The sequence below is a fragment of the Colossoma macropomum genome, unplaced genomic scaffold (genome assembly GCF_904425465.1).
Source record: "Colossoma macropomum unplaced genomic scaffold, Colossoma_macropomum, whole genome shotgun sequence".
In the NCBI taxonomy this organism is placed as follows: domain Eukaryota; kingdom Metazoa; phylum Chordata; class Actinopteri; order Characiformes; family Serrasalmidae; genus Colossoma; species Colossoma macropomum.
The window spans coordinates 8,661,012-8,676,483 of NW_023494786.1; the positions used below are offsets into that span (position 1 = coordinate 8,661,012).

Genomic DNA, 15,472 nt, shown 5'->3' on the forward strand with positions numbered 1-15,472 from the left:
GTGTGTGTGTGTGTGTGTGTGTGTGTGTGCTTGTACCAGGTTTATGCCACATTATGGGGACCAAAACCTGTTCATAAACTCACGTTGTGGGGACCTTTCTTCCTTGTAGGGACCACTACTTAAATCGTTACATTTTAAGGTTAGAGTAAATTGAGGGTTAGTAGTATTTCTTAAGGTGTGGGTAAGTCTCCAGGAAATTAATGGAAATCTATGTAATGGCCCCACAGAAAAAAAGGAAACAAGACTGTGTGCGTGTGTGTGTGTGTGTGTGTGTGTGTTGGGGAGGGGGGGGGGTGACGTGGGATAAAGTGAATTTAACTCTCCGGAAACGTCGAGTAAACACAGCATTAATTCAGAGCTGCGCGTTGTCTCATGTCTGAAGCTCTAATTCATCTTACATTCTTCATTTATTACGAATCTACATAATGACTCGTTCATCTCAAAAGACTCGCACAGAGAGTGTCAGCAGAGCTCGGTCATTAAGGATGCCGTACTGAGCCGCTTCGCTTCGTGTATTCTCGTGTTTTGTCGCCCCCTGGTGTCTGACTTCACCAACATCAGCTTAAACAGGGCGATTGAACTATGAAGGAAAAGGTGCACATTTAACCAGTGATGTGGATCATTTTAATTAAACTGTTAATCAGTAAATAGCTGCGACCACCAGACAAAATGTATTTTAAATAAATAAATTAATAGGTTCAAACTTCTGAAATCGACTGACGTGCATCACTGTAGAGCCAATAACACAACACCATATCGCCACCCTGTGGAGATGAAAGCACATTACATAGTTTGCTCTGCTTGCCGAGCTCAAACCACCGCAATATTTTCCCCTATAGTGATCTTCAGAAAGTCATCGATCTCTTTTTTGCTAGTGAGTTTTCATACATTAGTTCTACCCATTTGACTCCCGTTAGCTGAGTGGACTGAACCCCAGAGTAGCTCTATTAAAGTTCCCTCTATCAGCTCCAGACACCTTCACATCATTTTCAGTTTGACTTTTCTGAGAGATTTCAGATGAAAGTACAGATGCATATACATAAGTTTATTTGCGAAGAAAGTATTCAGCGTTTTTCTCATTTCCATTCTGGTTGTTTACATTCAGTAATTCCCTTTTTATGGGCTTAATTTCATTCTCTTGCTGAAAGTGTCTTGGCAATTGTCTCTTACAATTCGACCAAATGAACCCTGCTGTTATCTTCAGACTTACCAACCTCTTTATCCTTTACTCCAGCAATTCAAACCTCCAGAAAATGATTATGATTAAAACTGTCACCCAGCCTTATGTGTTAGGTCAAACTAAGCTAAAAGAATAGGAGGGTTAACCAACTTCCTCCCGCTGACAGATGCTGGATGCATTGAGAGGTTCCACTGCTTTACTCGAGTGTTTGTGTCAGGCTACTTTTCCTTCTACATGAGTCCTCCACTGAGGGAGCTGCCTGAGTCCTCTGTGGACTGTACAGCTGTAGACTCCTCTACCCGCCTCTACGGCAGAGGAAAGGCTAATAAAGCTAATAAAAGCCCTTCTACACGTAAAACCATGTTCATTAATAGGGAAATACCCCCGGTTTCTATTGGACCAGCCTGATTCTGGGCGTTTTTGTCGTCAAATGCGAGTGGGAGGAGAGAACGGCGCAGCGCTGGATATCAAAAATAGTCTGAGAGTGATGTGTGAGAGGAGAGTGGAAGTATAAATAGCAGCGCCATGCAGTCCGCGGGCAGTAGGAGAGCGAGTATCCCAAGCTGGCTCACACAATAGCTTTAGCTGGTGGTCTGTGTGTGGACGAAGCTGCAGGCTGAAGGTTTCCTGATGAAGGCATGTGCTGCTGGATATTCAGTGTCTGTGTCAGTCAGTTAGCGCCCTTTCAGACCGAGGCTACACGACATAGCTGTACAGTGTAGCAGCATTTAGCAAAGCGCTGAATAAAAAGTGACTTTCCCCCCATTTTAAGTCTCAGTTTCGGATAAAATGCGCTCGTGGTTTGTGGCTGTGCTGCTGGTGGTCTGTGCGGTGGGGACGAGTCTCTCTCAGCGGTCTGACTCTGAGGAAACTCTACCTGTTCGGCTGAACGGCGGACGGGTGTCGAAGAGGAGTGAGGAGCATCCGCGGTTCAGGCTCACCGCCTTCGGCAGGAACTTTACACTGAATTTAAGCCCGGACAGCAGCTTCATATCGCCCACCATGAAGATCTACCGCATTAAAGCGAAGCACTCTTCTGAGCACAGTCGAGGGAGGGTGGCGAGGCAGGTGTCCATCACTGCACCCTTCACACATCCTCTCAGAGCCGTGAACACGACGAGGGAGAGCGGAGCGGACCTGAGAGGCTGCTTCTTCACAGGCACCGTGGAGTCCAGCGCGGACTCCGTGGTGGCCGTCAGCCTCTGTCACGGCATCCTGGGCTCGTTCATTACAGGAGGGGAAGAGTTTCAGATTGAGCCGAAACGCGTCGGCTCGGAGAGCTCCACTCAGCAGCTGCACGTCATCAGGAGGAGAAGGTTCACTGAGGAGCTTCTTGGAGCAAAGCCTTCATTTGGACCAGCAGAGGATGGACGTTACAGAGGACCATGTTCAGCTGGAGAAGACAGAGAGGGAGTAATCAGAGGGGGTGCAGAGGAGAGCCAGGAGACACTTGGAGATGGTACAGTTAGAGGGGGTACAGGGGAGAGCCAAGGTACATTTACAGATAGGACAGTTAGAGAGGGTGCAGAGGGCACAGAGGAGAGCCAAGAGACTTTTGGACATGGTACAGTTACGGGGGGTACAAAGGAGAGCCAAGAGACTTTTGGAGATAGTACAGTTAGAGAGAGTACAGAGGGCACAGAGGAGAGCCAAGCTACATATACAGATAGGACAATTAGTCAGGGCACAGAGAGTACAGATGATCCAGTAAGAGAGAGAACAGTTAGTACTGTGACCCCCAGGCACAGGCGCTTTGTGTCCGCGCCAAGATTTATTGAAACTCTGGTGGTCGCAGATGCCTCCATGTCCAGATTCCATGGAGAGGAGATAAAGGCAAGTCGTCTTTTTGCTATTAAAAAGACACAAATAGTCCAGTTTAACACATAAATTGCCTATAAGCAGCCCTACACTTACAGGTTCTCTGGTTCCAGTATGTTCTGTGGGTCCATTATGTCCAGATGATTCTAGCAGGCTGTTAAGACTATTAACTTTTTGTTTGTTATTTCGAAAGAGGGTTCCATCTGCTAGTCCAGTGTTCACACCCTAAAATTCACACCCAGAGATCTATTTTGTGAGACTTCTTCACTATTTTTCTTTGTTTCATCCAGCTTAAACACAGTGCTGACTTCGGTATTACTAAATCAAATAAGGAAAACATTTTGTCAGTGGGTTATTTATGCAAATCTGTTGAGTTTGATTAGGTTTGTGGTCAGATGTGGTTCCTTCAGTGACAAAACAGGTGTGCTATATCATCAAAGCCTATTTTTCCCTGATACATGTGTAATATGATTTGTAGCTTTCAGGGCATAAATTGCTGGAATAGACACTGAATTGGGTTCCACCATCTGGAGAGAAGAACAAGCATATAATTTTTGCAGTTAAACTCTCTGAATCGGCAGTGCCAGACCCCACATTGAGCATTTCCAACAATGTCAGATCTCTGTTAAAAACACCATTTATAACTGTGTTTGACCTCATGTGTCAGTGCCAGTTCCAGGTGAATTCACTGGCTGACATAGTGGTTCATGTTTAGAGGTGACTGTGAAATGAATGCAGCTTAGTCTGGATTGTGTAGTTTGTCTTTGAATAGTGGTCTTATAATTACATCAGAGAAGCAGCTAATACTGTTCTGTACAGTGGGACTTGGCAGAGTAGCACATTTTTTACAAGCTCAGCTGTCAAAGGGTAACATGTTTGATTTGCTTCCTTTAAACAGCACTACATCTTGACCTTGGTATCTGTGGCTGCTCAGATGTACAAGCATCCCAGCATTAAGAACTCTTTGAACATCGTGATAGTGAAGGTGTTGATTGTGGAAGATGAAGAGGTTGGACCATCCGTTTCCAGCAATGGGGGTCTGGCACTGCGCAATTTCTGCTCCTGGCAGCAGCTGTTCAATCCATCCAGCCAGAGGCATCCAGAGCATTTTGACACTGCTGTGCTCTTCACTAGAGAGGTAAGAGGCCAGAGCTGACCCTTCTGAATCCAAACAATGCTGTGTATATTGATAGTTTTGTCCAAAAATTAAAATAACACAATTTTGCCTTCCCTAAACATAAAATTGGACAAAAATATGGACAAAACTCTGTCTTCAGTATGGCAACTTCTACTCACTTTAGCATGCAATATACCTGTGACCAGTTTTATTAATAGCTGTATGTCATACAGTGTCAGAAACCACTTAAGCAGGTCTATTTGAGAGGCAATGTGGTGATTCATGCATGCAGTTTGCACAATGCTAAGCTGGTGACTATAAGATTTTACTGCTTGTTAGTATTTTGGCTCAGGTGCAAAAGTAAACCAGCCAAATTTAGGCACCAAACAAGTCTTTGCAGATGATTTAGGGAGGGGGAAATGGTGTAAATTGTTTGGCTGAGTCATCACTTTCAGCAGAAATGCTCTCTATGTAGACCTGCCTCTGTATTGGTCCTGTGAAAGGTGTACACATGAGTTTGATTCACTAGCCGTACCCAGCTCAGACATGATTCGAATCATGTGTGGCTTTGTCTTGCGGCATCTGAGGGCTGAGCAAGGGATGGAAAAGATTTAAGGCATGTTGTTCGGACCTATTTCAGATACCACACTGTTAAACGTTGTCACTTGATACGTCTGCTGTCTGCCAGAAGTATTTATTTGCTTGGCTTTATTGTGGAAACACTGAAAAAATGCTGCTGTCTCTTCACTATGAGGAGAGCGTAATGTGTTTAAAAGATTCTCTTCTTGCTCCTGCTGTCTGCCAGGATATCTGTGGCCATCAGAGCTGTGACACGCTGGGCGTTGCCGATGTGGGGACCATGTGTGACCCTAAAAGGAGCTGCTCCGTTATTGAAGACAACGGACTGCAGGCGGCCTTTACAGTAGCCCACGAACTGGGTGTGCATATCCACAATGCGTACTTGCAGATGAAATGTGTTTACATTTACTAAGTGATGCAGCGGTACATCAGCTGTCAGTGAATGCCAAACATGGAAAGTAACCAATTAGGATACAGCTACAGTCATTACAGTGGAAAAAACGAGACATTTTTCCCTGTAATGGAAATTTTGTGTGTAATTAAATCATAGTGGTTTTACTTTTATTTGAGTTCATTTTTAACATTAGTAAGTTCATTAATATTAGTAACTTCAGCCTTTGAATAACCATTAAAGTAACAAAAAAACTCAATTTTTCACAAATTGTTCACTAATCTTAGCTGAATAGCTACTGTGTCCTTTTATTATTTACTTTGTTGCCTAGAACTTTACAGCTTTTGATTAAACCTAAAGCTGTTGCATATGTTGTATTGAGTGCCTGTTAGCTTGTTCATTTAACTTACTTTGAAGGCTAACATATAGGTTAAGCTAATAATGCAAGGTAATCCATTAGCGTACATAGAAGGCTAATTTACATAGCTAACGATAATCTAATGGGTTAGCTTGAATTATTATCTTACTTTGAATATAAGCTTACATCTGCTATATTAGCTAGCTAATTAAGCTAATGTAAGGCACTTAAAGATAAGCTAATTCTTTTGCTACGCTACTCTGCTTTTAAGTTTTTTAACCTAAAGTTGTTGTTTATGTTCTATTATGAGTGCCTGTTAGCTAACTAATTTTGCTATAGCAATCATTAGTTTACCTTGAAGGCTAACGTAGCTAACGTTCAAGGTAAGCTAATGGGTTAGCTTAGGTAGTCAGTAAACTTGGTGAAATCTTTGGCATTGAATCTTCTTTCTGTATTATAAAATTAAAGCAACTCCAGTTACTTCAGTAATATTTTTATTTTATTAAGACTCATTTGTATTGAAGTGAATTACAGTATTATTACTTTTACATAAGTAGGCATTTTCAGGTCTCTTTCTGCTGTTGGTGAATGCACTAATGTAAATCTTCTTGTGTAGGCCATGTGCTGAGCATGCCTCATGATGACTCCAAGAACTGTGAGAGGCACTTTGGACATGTGGCTCAGCATCACATCATGGCTTCTGTATTCAACGGTTTCAGTAAAACATCTCCCTGGTCTCCATGCAGTGCTTTCTACATCACTGAGTTCTTTGACAGTGGTTATGGTATGTACCTGGTACGACTGTACATGGTATTCATAACTCTCTCTCTCTCTCTTTCTCTCTCTGCAGGCTTGCTGAGAAGTTTAGATTCTTAGTCCGATGCAGTCCCAACCTGTTGCTCTGGCTATTGCTTTACTGTACAAGAAAGTTTGCTGGAAAAGTCATTAAAATGAGGTCTACATGTAAAGGGAATTCCCTCCTTTCCTCCCTTTAGGAATATATTACTGTATCTGTGACACAGAAAGTAAAAATAACCATGCTATTGTAAGTCTATCAATAACTGGTGATTCATTGAGTTCCCTTCTTTTGAGTCACTCAGACATTATTACAGTTGTCCCATTCAAGAATATATGCCTCAGAAGTAATGGTGTAATATATTTCCCCCTTTAACTACTGTAGCATTTGTGGTGGGCTGTGGCCCATCTCCCCCACGTGGCTCTGGTGCTCATTTGGATTTCTTCTCTCCACTCACTCGCCCAGATGTGCATTCCTGCAGGTTTCCCTAAATGTCAGCCAGGGGGAGCCAAATGTTCCTACTGTTACACAATACTCGGCCTTCTAGATTTACTGCTCTCTCTCTTTCTCTCTTTTCTCTCTCTCTCTCTCTCTCTCTCTCTCTCTCTCTCTCTCTCTCTCTCTCGGCTTAATAACAGGAGATTGTCTACTGGATGCTCCTGAGAAGGCGATGCCCTTGCCCACTGAGTTGCCTGGTCTGACTTTTGGTCTGGACCGCCAGTGTCAGCAGATCTTTGGGGAGGGGTTCTCATATTGCCGCAACAGTTCAGCTGACGAGGTGTGCAGCCAGCTTTGGTGCCAACAGGAAGGCCAGTCTTTGTGCACCACCAGAAACGGAAGCCTACCCTGGGCAGATGGAACGGAGTGTGGCCCTAACAATTCCTGCCTGGACGGTGTGTGCACTGCTATTGAGGAGGTCATGAGACCAAAGGTAAAGCATGTTATGTAAGCATATACTTTATAATGCAAATTGAAATACGTACTGAAGTACCTTGATATACACAGTGTCTTGCAAAAGTATTTGCCCCCTTCCTGATTTTCTCTATTATTGCATATTTTAAATGTAACACATGACAAAGACAACTTTTTTAACACAAAACACATTTAAAATTTTTTTGTTTAATTTATTTAAGGAGCAGAGTCATTCAGCATGCTAATCACCCATGTGAAAAAGTAATTGCCCCTTTAGTTCCAACAAATTGACCATATTTCATTGTTAATGTGTTTGAACACAGCTAATGTAAACCTCACTCATACTGAAGTTGTAGTTGCCACAAACTAGGACATGATCGAAAGAAAATCCAGGAGAGATAAGGGAGGAAAAAGCTTTTCTATGTTTAGGACATCACTGAACCACAACGAGAGTCATTGTCTGTAAAGTGAAAACCCTAAGAGTAAAAGTGTCAATCATGGAAGAGAAGCAAGGCAGAAAACACTGCTATTCAAAAGAAACTGCAGTGCTGGTCTCACATGTGCAAGGGAGCACCGGGACAGTACCTTTATATCTCCCTAAGTACCTTTATATCTGCTGTTAAACAAGTTCTGCATTCACAGTAGAAACATCATATCAGTAATTCAAACATGGTGGTGGTAGTGCGAAGGTGTGGGGATGTTTTGCTCCCTCAGGATCTGGACAACTTGGTATTATTGACAAAACCATGAATTCTGTTCTGTATCAGAGAATTCTTAAGGAGGGTGTCTGTCTCTAAACTGAAACTGAAACATAATCAGGTTATACAGGAAGACAGTGATTAGAAACGAAACAGCAAACCCATACCTGAACTGCTGAAAAAAAACAAAAGTAATGTTTTGGGGTGGCCTCGTCAAAGTCCTGACATGAACCTATTACAGCTACTGTGGCAGGACCTCAAATGGGCAGTTCATGCTCGGAAACCTACTTGAAGCAGTTCGGCAAAAAAGAGTGGGCTCAAATTCCTCCACAACAGTGTAAAATTAAAGAAAATTGTGATTGCAGGTATTGCTGCTTAAGGTCCAGAAACAAATTCTTACTTTTAAGGGGGCAGTTACTTTTAAAGGATTCACTGTGAAAAATAAAGCATTCACTGTGACAAGTATGCAATAATAAATAAGAAAAAATATAGGAAATGCCTTTTAACAGCACAGTAGATTGGATGTAGATATTTTAGCTATGTTTATTACAATAACTTAATAACTTAAAATATAATAATTTACTCTATATAATCTACATAATTTATCTGTTATACAGATATGCAATCTACAAGGGCCCTACATAGCTCCCACTTCAATTCTTCACTCTTGCAACTAATACTCTTCCCCATTAGTTTCACAATAGTTACCTAATAAGTGATAGTAGTTTTTGAATAATAAGCTTGTAGTTTAAGTGGTTAATATTATTAATCTATTATGTAAATATAATTAATCCATGTCTAATCTATATATGAAATTCTAATGTGTTGAACCAAAACTATTATTCAAATAAGTCATGCTTAGTATAGACACATCAGTCTTCAGACTGCTTAAATATGTTTTGAGAAGACCCTAAAATATAGTGGCATCAGAAAACACCTAGTACAACATTTTGTTGTGATTCAGGCCTGTGTGGTTGTTATTCTTGGTCAGGTGTCTGTGGATGGAGGCTGGGGCGAGTGGAGGCCGTGGCAGCAGTGCTCCAGATCATGTGGAGGAGGAGTAATGTTCTCTTACAGAGAGTGTGATCAACCATCTCCTCAGAATGGTGGGAGCTACTGCGAGGGCCAGAGAGTGCGGTATAGGTCCTGTAACACACAGGCCTGTGAAAACAGCCACGGTATGTTACACTCTACTCTTTACAGAGCAGTGTTTTCAAATCCTGGTCCTGGAGTAGGCCTGCACATGTATTGTTTTCTCTGCTATAAGGCTGCACAATATGTAAATTGTTAATTATTATTATATTTGCATTTGAAATACTGATATCGCGAAAGTCTGCAGCATGTAAACTACCAATCACAGCTGCAACTGAGTGTTTTGATAAATCAAGGTGTTCATATTAAAGCAAAAGATTTCAAAAGGGAGGGTGTTATCGCAAATAACACATGACCTTGAGTGCTGTGTTGCTTTTCGAAAACAGTTATGCAAAATAAAGAAAATAGTAAAGCAAAGAAGCCCTGAATATTGCATCATCAACGAATCTTTAATATTTGCAATTTCCTCTGCCACAAAAGGGATAACCATTTGTGTCATGGATAGAGCCATAAAAGTGCTGCAATATCTGGTTCAGCTCATCTCTTTCAATATTTGCCAGATAAACTTGTGTAACGGGTTTTGCAATTTTTAATATTATTATTGCTATAACCTTATGTGAGGGTGTGAGGTAACCCGGATTTATTTGAAGTCTACAGACCAGGGCAAGAGAGAGAAACGCTCGCACCGAGGATGCTTCAGAAAAGGGAATTTATTGGCTAAATATCAAACTACTTTTGGACTACATTCAATGATAAACAATAGAAAATAAAACAAGAAAACAAAACAAACAAAGTGATAGTAATGAAAGTAATGGGTCGTCTCAGGACAGACTCGATCGAAGGCTTGAGCTCACGCGGTGGTTCCTCTCCTAGCTGGCCGTGGATGCTGCATCTCTGTGCGGCACGCGCCTTCCCATCAGTGATTGGGCGGAGGCGTCTCGTGGCCGTCTGACGGTGGAGCTTGGGCGGCATTTCGAGGGTCGATCTGTTCACAGATCAGTGCGTGGCTCTGGGTGCGATGCTGGGTCTCCGTGGCGTCAGAACCGCTCCCACTCCGCTGGCGAGGTTCAGGTTGCAATCAGGGTTCTGAGGCTGGTGGTACCAATTTAACTAACAACCTCTCTTTAGCAGAATCGAAAGTTATGGATATATTCTCCCTGGCCCGACAAGAAATATCCACCTTCCTTCTCTGAGGGTGGTTCAAACTTAAGGTGTGTAGGCGAACAGGCGAACAAACAAAGGTTTCAGATCTGATCATTTAGCGTCCTAATACTTCTGACCTGTCTTTCTGACCTAGGCCGGCACAAACTTAGAAACTTGTTGCGAACGCAGGAACTCCCTAAATTTTCGGTGCACTCTGGTTTTGTTCAGCTGGAGGCCCTTCCCTTCAGGGGTGGAACCCAGGTGTTGATAGGTTCTCTCACCTAACGGGTAATTAGCTATTCCTAATTCTTGGTCCTGATTGGTGTGGGTTTTCCTGTCCTACCAGGGAACTCCCTCCTTTGTTCCTTCTAGGTTTAAAAGTTCAATGCGATTGAACAAAACAGTTTTCAGATCAATTAGGTTACTAAAATCCATAACCTACAAACCTAACATTTAGGTATCTACGTGCAGTTTCTACCCACATTATCTGAGAACAACTATGGCAAAGGCAGAAACAATCTTATAGATAATCCTTGGGTGTCTTTTCATTGCAGGGACTTTCAACACAGTAAAATCATTACTTCAAATGACAATTAAGTAAATGAGAAGAGTAAAGATATAGAAGGCTAAATAAAATAAGTGACAAGAAAACCTAGGTGCATAGTGGTCTAAAATCACTACTTTAAATGGTTATTTCGGTAACTTCAGACATTTATCCCACACATTCCTAACGTCTGACAAAGAAAGGATGAATACACTTTAAGTAACTGAGTATACAAATACAAGCATCATCACTCGTGAAATTAGATAAAGTTGATAGTCGACAATGCATATCAATGAGTTTTCCTGGGATCCTTTGTGAGTAACAGTCCTTAGGTGGTGGCGTGGTAATCCTCGTTTTCACCCCTTGGGGGTGCTGTGGGTCCATGCTTGAGATCCCTAGGGAATTTAGAAAGTTGGAATTTTGCCGTCCAAAGTCGTACAAATTCCGTTTTGGTATGTCTAGTTTAGTTAAAAAGAGTTCTAACGAATGGTTGTAGTTTGGAGGGGACAAACACCTTAGTACTTTCTTTTACTTAAGAAAAATTTGTCCACAGGATTTTGGAGAGCCGTGCAGCTGCATTCCAGTGAAGGGTCCTGTTTTTCTCCAGGTCAAAGGAGAGAGAGGGGTGCTGCTCCTTGATTCAGCCCTAAATCGACTGATTTTGGGAGTTGGGGGTGATAAGTGACAGATTTACACCTCCAGCTCCAGACTCGCTGGAGCCAAAAGGCTTTTAGTTTTTGGTTGTTGAGTTTAAGTAAACAGTCAACTTGAGGTCATGTTTCGGCCAGTGTTTGTTTCAGCCAGTGTTTGCTACACTTGCATGTCGTTTTGTTCCAGCCAGTCTATAAAGCAGAGTTGTTCAGTACTTGTCCTGGAAATCTACCACCGCAGAGAGTTCAGTACTTGTCCTGGAGATCTACCACCCCAGAGAGTTCAGACCCAACACACCTGACTCTAATATTCAGATGCTCCTGAAGGCCTTGATTACCTGGATTAGGTGAGTTAGATTAGGGTTAGAGCTAAACTCTGCAGGGTGGTAGATCTCCAGGACCAGGATTGGGCACCCCTGCTATAAAGCATTTTACAGCCCACCTTGTTTGCTGAATTGTATTCTGGAATTTGATGTAGGCCTGCTGTCATAGTCTTTTTCAGAATCTGATAAAGTTAGTGCAGGACAAATATTATCTTATAAAAGTTTAATGTCTAATATATCAGCTTTCTGTTTTTGTTTTTGCTAAAGTAGAAAATTAGTAGCAGTTAAAGGCAGTGTAAAGCGTCATTACTTAGCGACTGGTGCTTAGGGGAATGATACAGTTAATGGGGAAAGAACAGGTAGAGGGCTTCTTAACCAATCAGATCGTGCTATCACAACTAACTGTTGTACAGGTCAATTAGTTGTTCTCCATGAATGATTATTTTTAAATTATTGTAGATCTTTAATTAATTAATTTAATTCACTTTCTGTTTTAACCGTGTGTTTCAGGGAGTATCACCATCACATGATGTAGCAATATAATTTTGTCCATATTATGCATCCCTGCTATGTTTCTGTCACCCCTGACTCAGATCATCAGCAAATGAATAAACCCTTCACTGATTACAGGGAAGCGCTTCCGAGAAGAACAGTGTGAAAAGTACAACAATCCCAATCATTTTGATATTTATGGAAACATCAAGCAGTGGATACCAAAATATGCTGGAGTGTCACCGCGGGACAGGTGCAAACTCTTCTGCAGAGCAAGAGGCAGCAGTGAATTCAGAGTGTTTGAAGCAAAGGTAAATACAGAACACACAAATGAAAAATCATGCTTGTTTATGAATTTGTTAAAACCTGCTTATGAAAAGAAAGAAAGCATGATGTTTTTTGGACTTCTAAATGATTTAAATATGTATCATCCAACTCTAGGTAATTGATGGAACAACATGTGGTCCAGATACCACATCGGTCTGTGTCCAAGGCCAGTGCATCAAAGCTGGCTGTGACCTGGAGATCGGGTCTAACAAGAAGTTTGACAAGTGTGGTGTGTGTGGTGGGGATGGACACAGCTGTAGGAAGATATCTGGATCATACAACAAAGTCATGTAAGATAAATAATAATTTCAATGCTTTTAAAGCTGTTACAGTCAACTCTGACTGTAAAGTCAACGTGTGTCGAGTTATTTGATGATTTGAGCATATTAAATAAAAACGGCAAATCAATAATTGCCTTGCGTGGTGCCATTAAAGCTCCACTTTTCTACCTTTCAGTGGGTGGTTCTTTAGAGAACCATTTTTGTAAATCAGATGTGAGAGTGTGAAGAACCTTTTTAAAGTTTAAAGACCCTCCACAAAGTATCAAGGTTCTCGGAAGCACTTTGCATCATTTGAAGGTTCTTTAAAACTTTAGTAGGTTCTTCACATTCACAGATATCTTGTTCAAACACATTTCTTTAGGGAACTAAAAGTCATATCACTCAAAAAACTCCTTGTGGCATCTTTTTTAAGAGTGTAGAAGAACCTTAGTTTTATGTTTATAATAAACTCTTCTATTTTCAGCCACGGATATAGTGATATTGTAACAATCCCAGTCGGAGCCACCAACATTGACATCAAGCAGCGCAGCCACGGAGGCGTAAAACATGACGGAAACTACCTCGCGGTCAAGCGAGAAAACGGCGAGTATATACTGAATGGCAACTTCTCAGTGTCCACTGTAGAGCAGGACATTCCAGCTCGTGGAGCTATTCTCAAGTACAGTGGCTCGGCCACCACCTTGGAGAGGATTCAGAGTTTCCTTCAACTTCAGGAAACCATCACCATACAATTGCTTTCCACTGCTGGGGAGGCGAACCCACCAAAGGTCAAATACACATTCTTCATTCCTAAAGGCGTCTCTTTCAGTAAACCCAAAGAGAGGAACACATCTGTCCACATGATTCATCCTTTCGGTGTTCCGCAGTGGGTGTTAGGAGAGTGGGCCGAATGTTCCAAAAGCTGCGGCTCGGGATGGTCTAGGAGAGCCGTGGAGTGCAAGGACAATGCTGGCTTCTACTCAAACCACTGTGACAAAGACCTCAAACCCACTGATATCAGGCCTTGCGCAGACCTGCCATGCCCCATATGGCAAATCGGGCCTTGGTCTTCATGTTCCCGAACATGTGGTCTTGGAGAACGCCGCCGCAGTGTGCTCTGCATCGATTACACTGGGAAGGCTGTTGAGGAAGAAAAGTGTGATGCTTCCAAGCAACCCAAGCCAGTATCTGGAGACTGTATGTACCAGGAGTGTTAGCAGCCTCTAAGCAGGCTTTGGCCAAAGAAGAGGCTAGATATTTTAGAATGAACTACTAACCACCTTGACAGAGCTTTAAAGCAAAGCAGGAAAAGCTTAGTTTTAGAATGAAGAACTAAACTGACCTGAGTGACCAGGCTTTGGCCTGTTTGAATGAAGCTTTGTATTTCTGAGTGCTGTTGCCAACATTTATTTATAACCACTATTTTTCAGTAGAGATCTACCTCAACAGGGATATATTGTTTTTTTAATAACCTTCTCCCTTTTTTCCATGCAGTGAAGCTGTTGAACAAAAGCTGTCAGACAGTCCACTCCTCATAATTCATTTTCCACACATTTTATCTTTTGTAATTCCAGGTGCTACTGTATATAGGATGTGAAGTTGGTAAATCCTTGCCATTTCCCCCGAGTGCCAAAGTGATATTAGTGCATATCATTGCATAATTCTAAATATTTACATTTTTTAGTGCTGTATGTCTTACGGAAAGATTTATTGCTATCATTTTACATATTCCTGGCTATAAGAAGAATTCATATGTCCTGTTATTGGGTCAAGGTGCTAATGATTTCTTTGCATTGTGTTATCTTTTACATGTGATACAAAGCAAATTGAATCATCCTTCCAGTTTATGGTAGCTTTAAACAGACATGCTTTAATTTACTGTATTGCCTGTCTTTTGTTTGTGACAATTAACAGAAACTTGCAAATATGTCATATTACAGCTAACTATAATTATTTTGTACAGCTACTCAAATGTATGCTTATGTATATATATGTATTTCTAACTATTTAGAAAGTCATACAGTTGGATGTTCATCCAGAATTAATGACTTTTTATAGTCTGTACAGAACTGTTTACATCAAAAGTAAACATACCTGTAGTCTGATTATGACTTGCTCTGCAAATAGCGAGAAAAACCATGAACCGCAGAATCAGTAGGGTTTCCCTACTCGTTCCTCTGTTTTGTTGTAGTTAATATTAAGATCTGCAGTACTGTGCAGAAGTCAGAGACCACCCTTTATGTATTTAATTTTCAGAGTGGACATTAAGTACAAGTTAAGTGCCTTTACTACAGCATTCGTTCTTTCTGGGAGTCTTGCTTTCAGTTTTTCCACACCTCCAAAGTTCAGTCTTAGAAGTTGGATGCCTTTTCTGCTTCTCACAATTCAAGTCATTCAGTGACAGTAACAGCTTCTTTAATTTCTCCTCTCTCTCAAAGATGAGATTAAGTTCTGTTTATCTGATGGTGACAGGATTGGTGCTCTAGCGGTTGTTAGGGGTCCCATTTTCTCTACATCTTTTAATCATTTTTTGAACTTTAGTTTTGGCAATGCTTGTTTTTTCAACAGCCGGACTTTCTCTTTCCTTATGCAGGTGGATCATCTTATATCTAATCTCCTCAGAAATTTGTCCTGAAAAATGAATAGCTTGTACTTAATGGCCATTTTGACTGGAAATTAAATGAAGGGTGGTCTCTGACTTCTGCACAGTGCTTGAGTTTAGTACAATTTGAGACATGATGCAGCTGCATCATCACCAATAGAGTAGATGAAAACTCTTTAAAAACGTGCCC

At 41.4% G+C, this 15,472-nt stretch overlaps 1 protein-coding gene across 1 annotated transcript; it reads left to right on the plus strand.

The window, feature by feature from the left end:
* The first annotated feature begins 1,664 nt into the window (after window positions 1–1,664).
* Window positions 1,665–15,083, plus strand: LOC118799850 (A disintegrin and metalloproteinase with thrombospondin motifs 8). The gene is made up of 9 exons (XM_036559927.1): window positions 1,665–3,013; window positions 3,897–4,136; window positions 4,921–5,053; window positions 6,060–6,227; window positions 6,878–7,170; window positions 8,841–9,027; window positions 12,232–12,404; window positions 12,535–12,710; window positions 13,165–15,083. The coding sequence occupies exons 1-9, from the start codon at window positions 1,970–1,972 to the stop codon at window positions 13,895–13,897; spliced, it is 3,147 nt and encodes a 1,048-aa protein (XP_036415820.1). The 5' UTR covers window positions 1,665–1,969; the 3' UTR covers window positions 13,898–15,083.
* Window positions 15,084–15,472: the final 389 nt, after the last annotated feature.

Excerpts from the sequence above, each read along its gene's own strand:
- LOC118799850 (XM_036559927.1), top strand. The coding sequence starts at position 1,970 with ATGCGCTCGTGGTTTGTGGCTGTGCTGCTGGTGGTCTGTGCGGTGGGG. Across the intron at positions 3,014-3,896 it reads TCCATGGAGAGGAGATAAAG|CACTACATCTTGACCTTGGT; the intron begins GCAAGTCGTCTT and ends TCCTTTAAACAG. Across the intron at positions 4,137-4,920 it reads CTGTGCTCTTCACTAGAGAG|GATATCTGTGGCCATCAGAG; the intron begins GTAAGAGGCCAG and ends GCTGTCTGCCAG.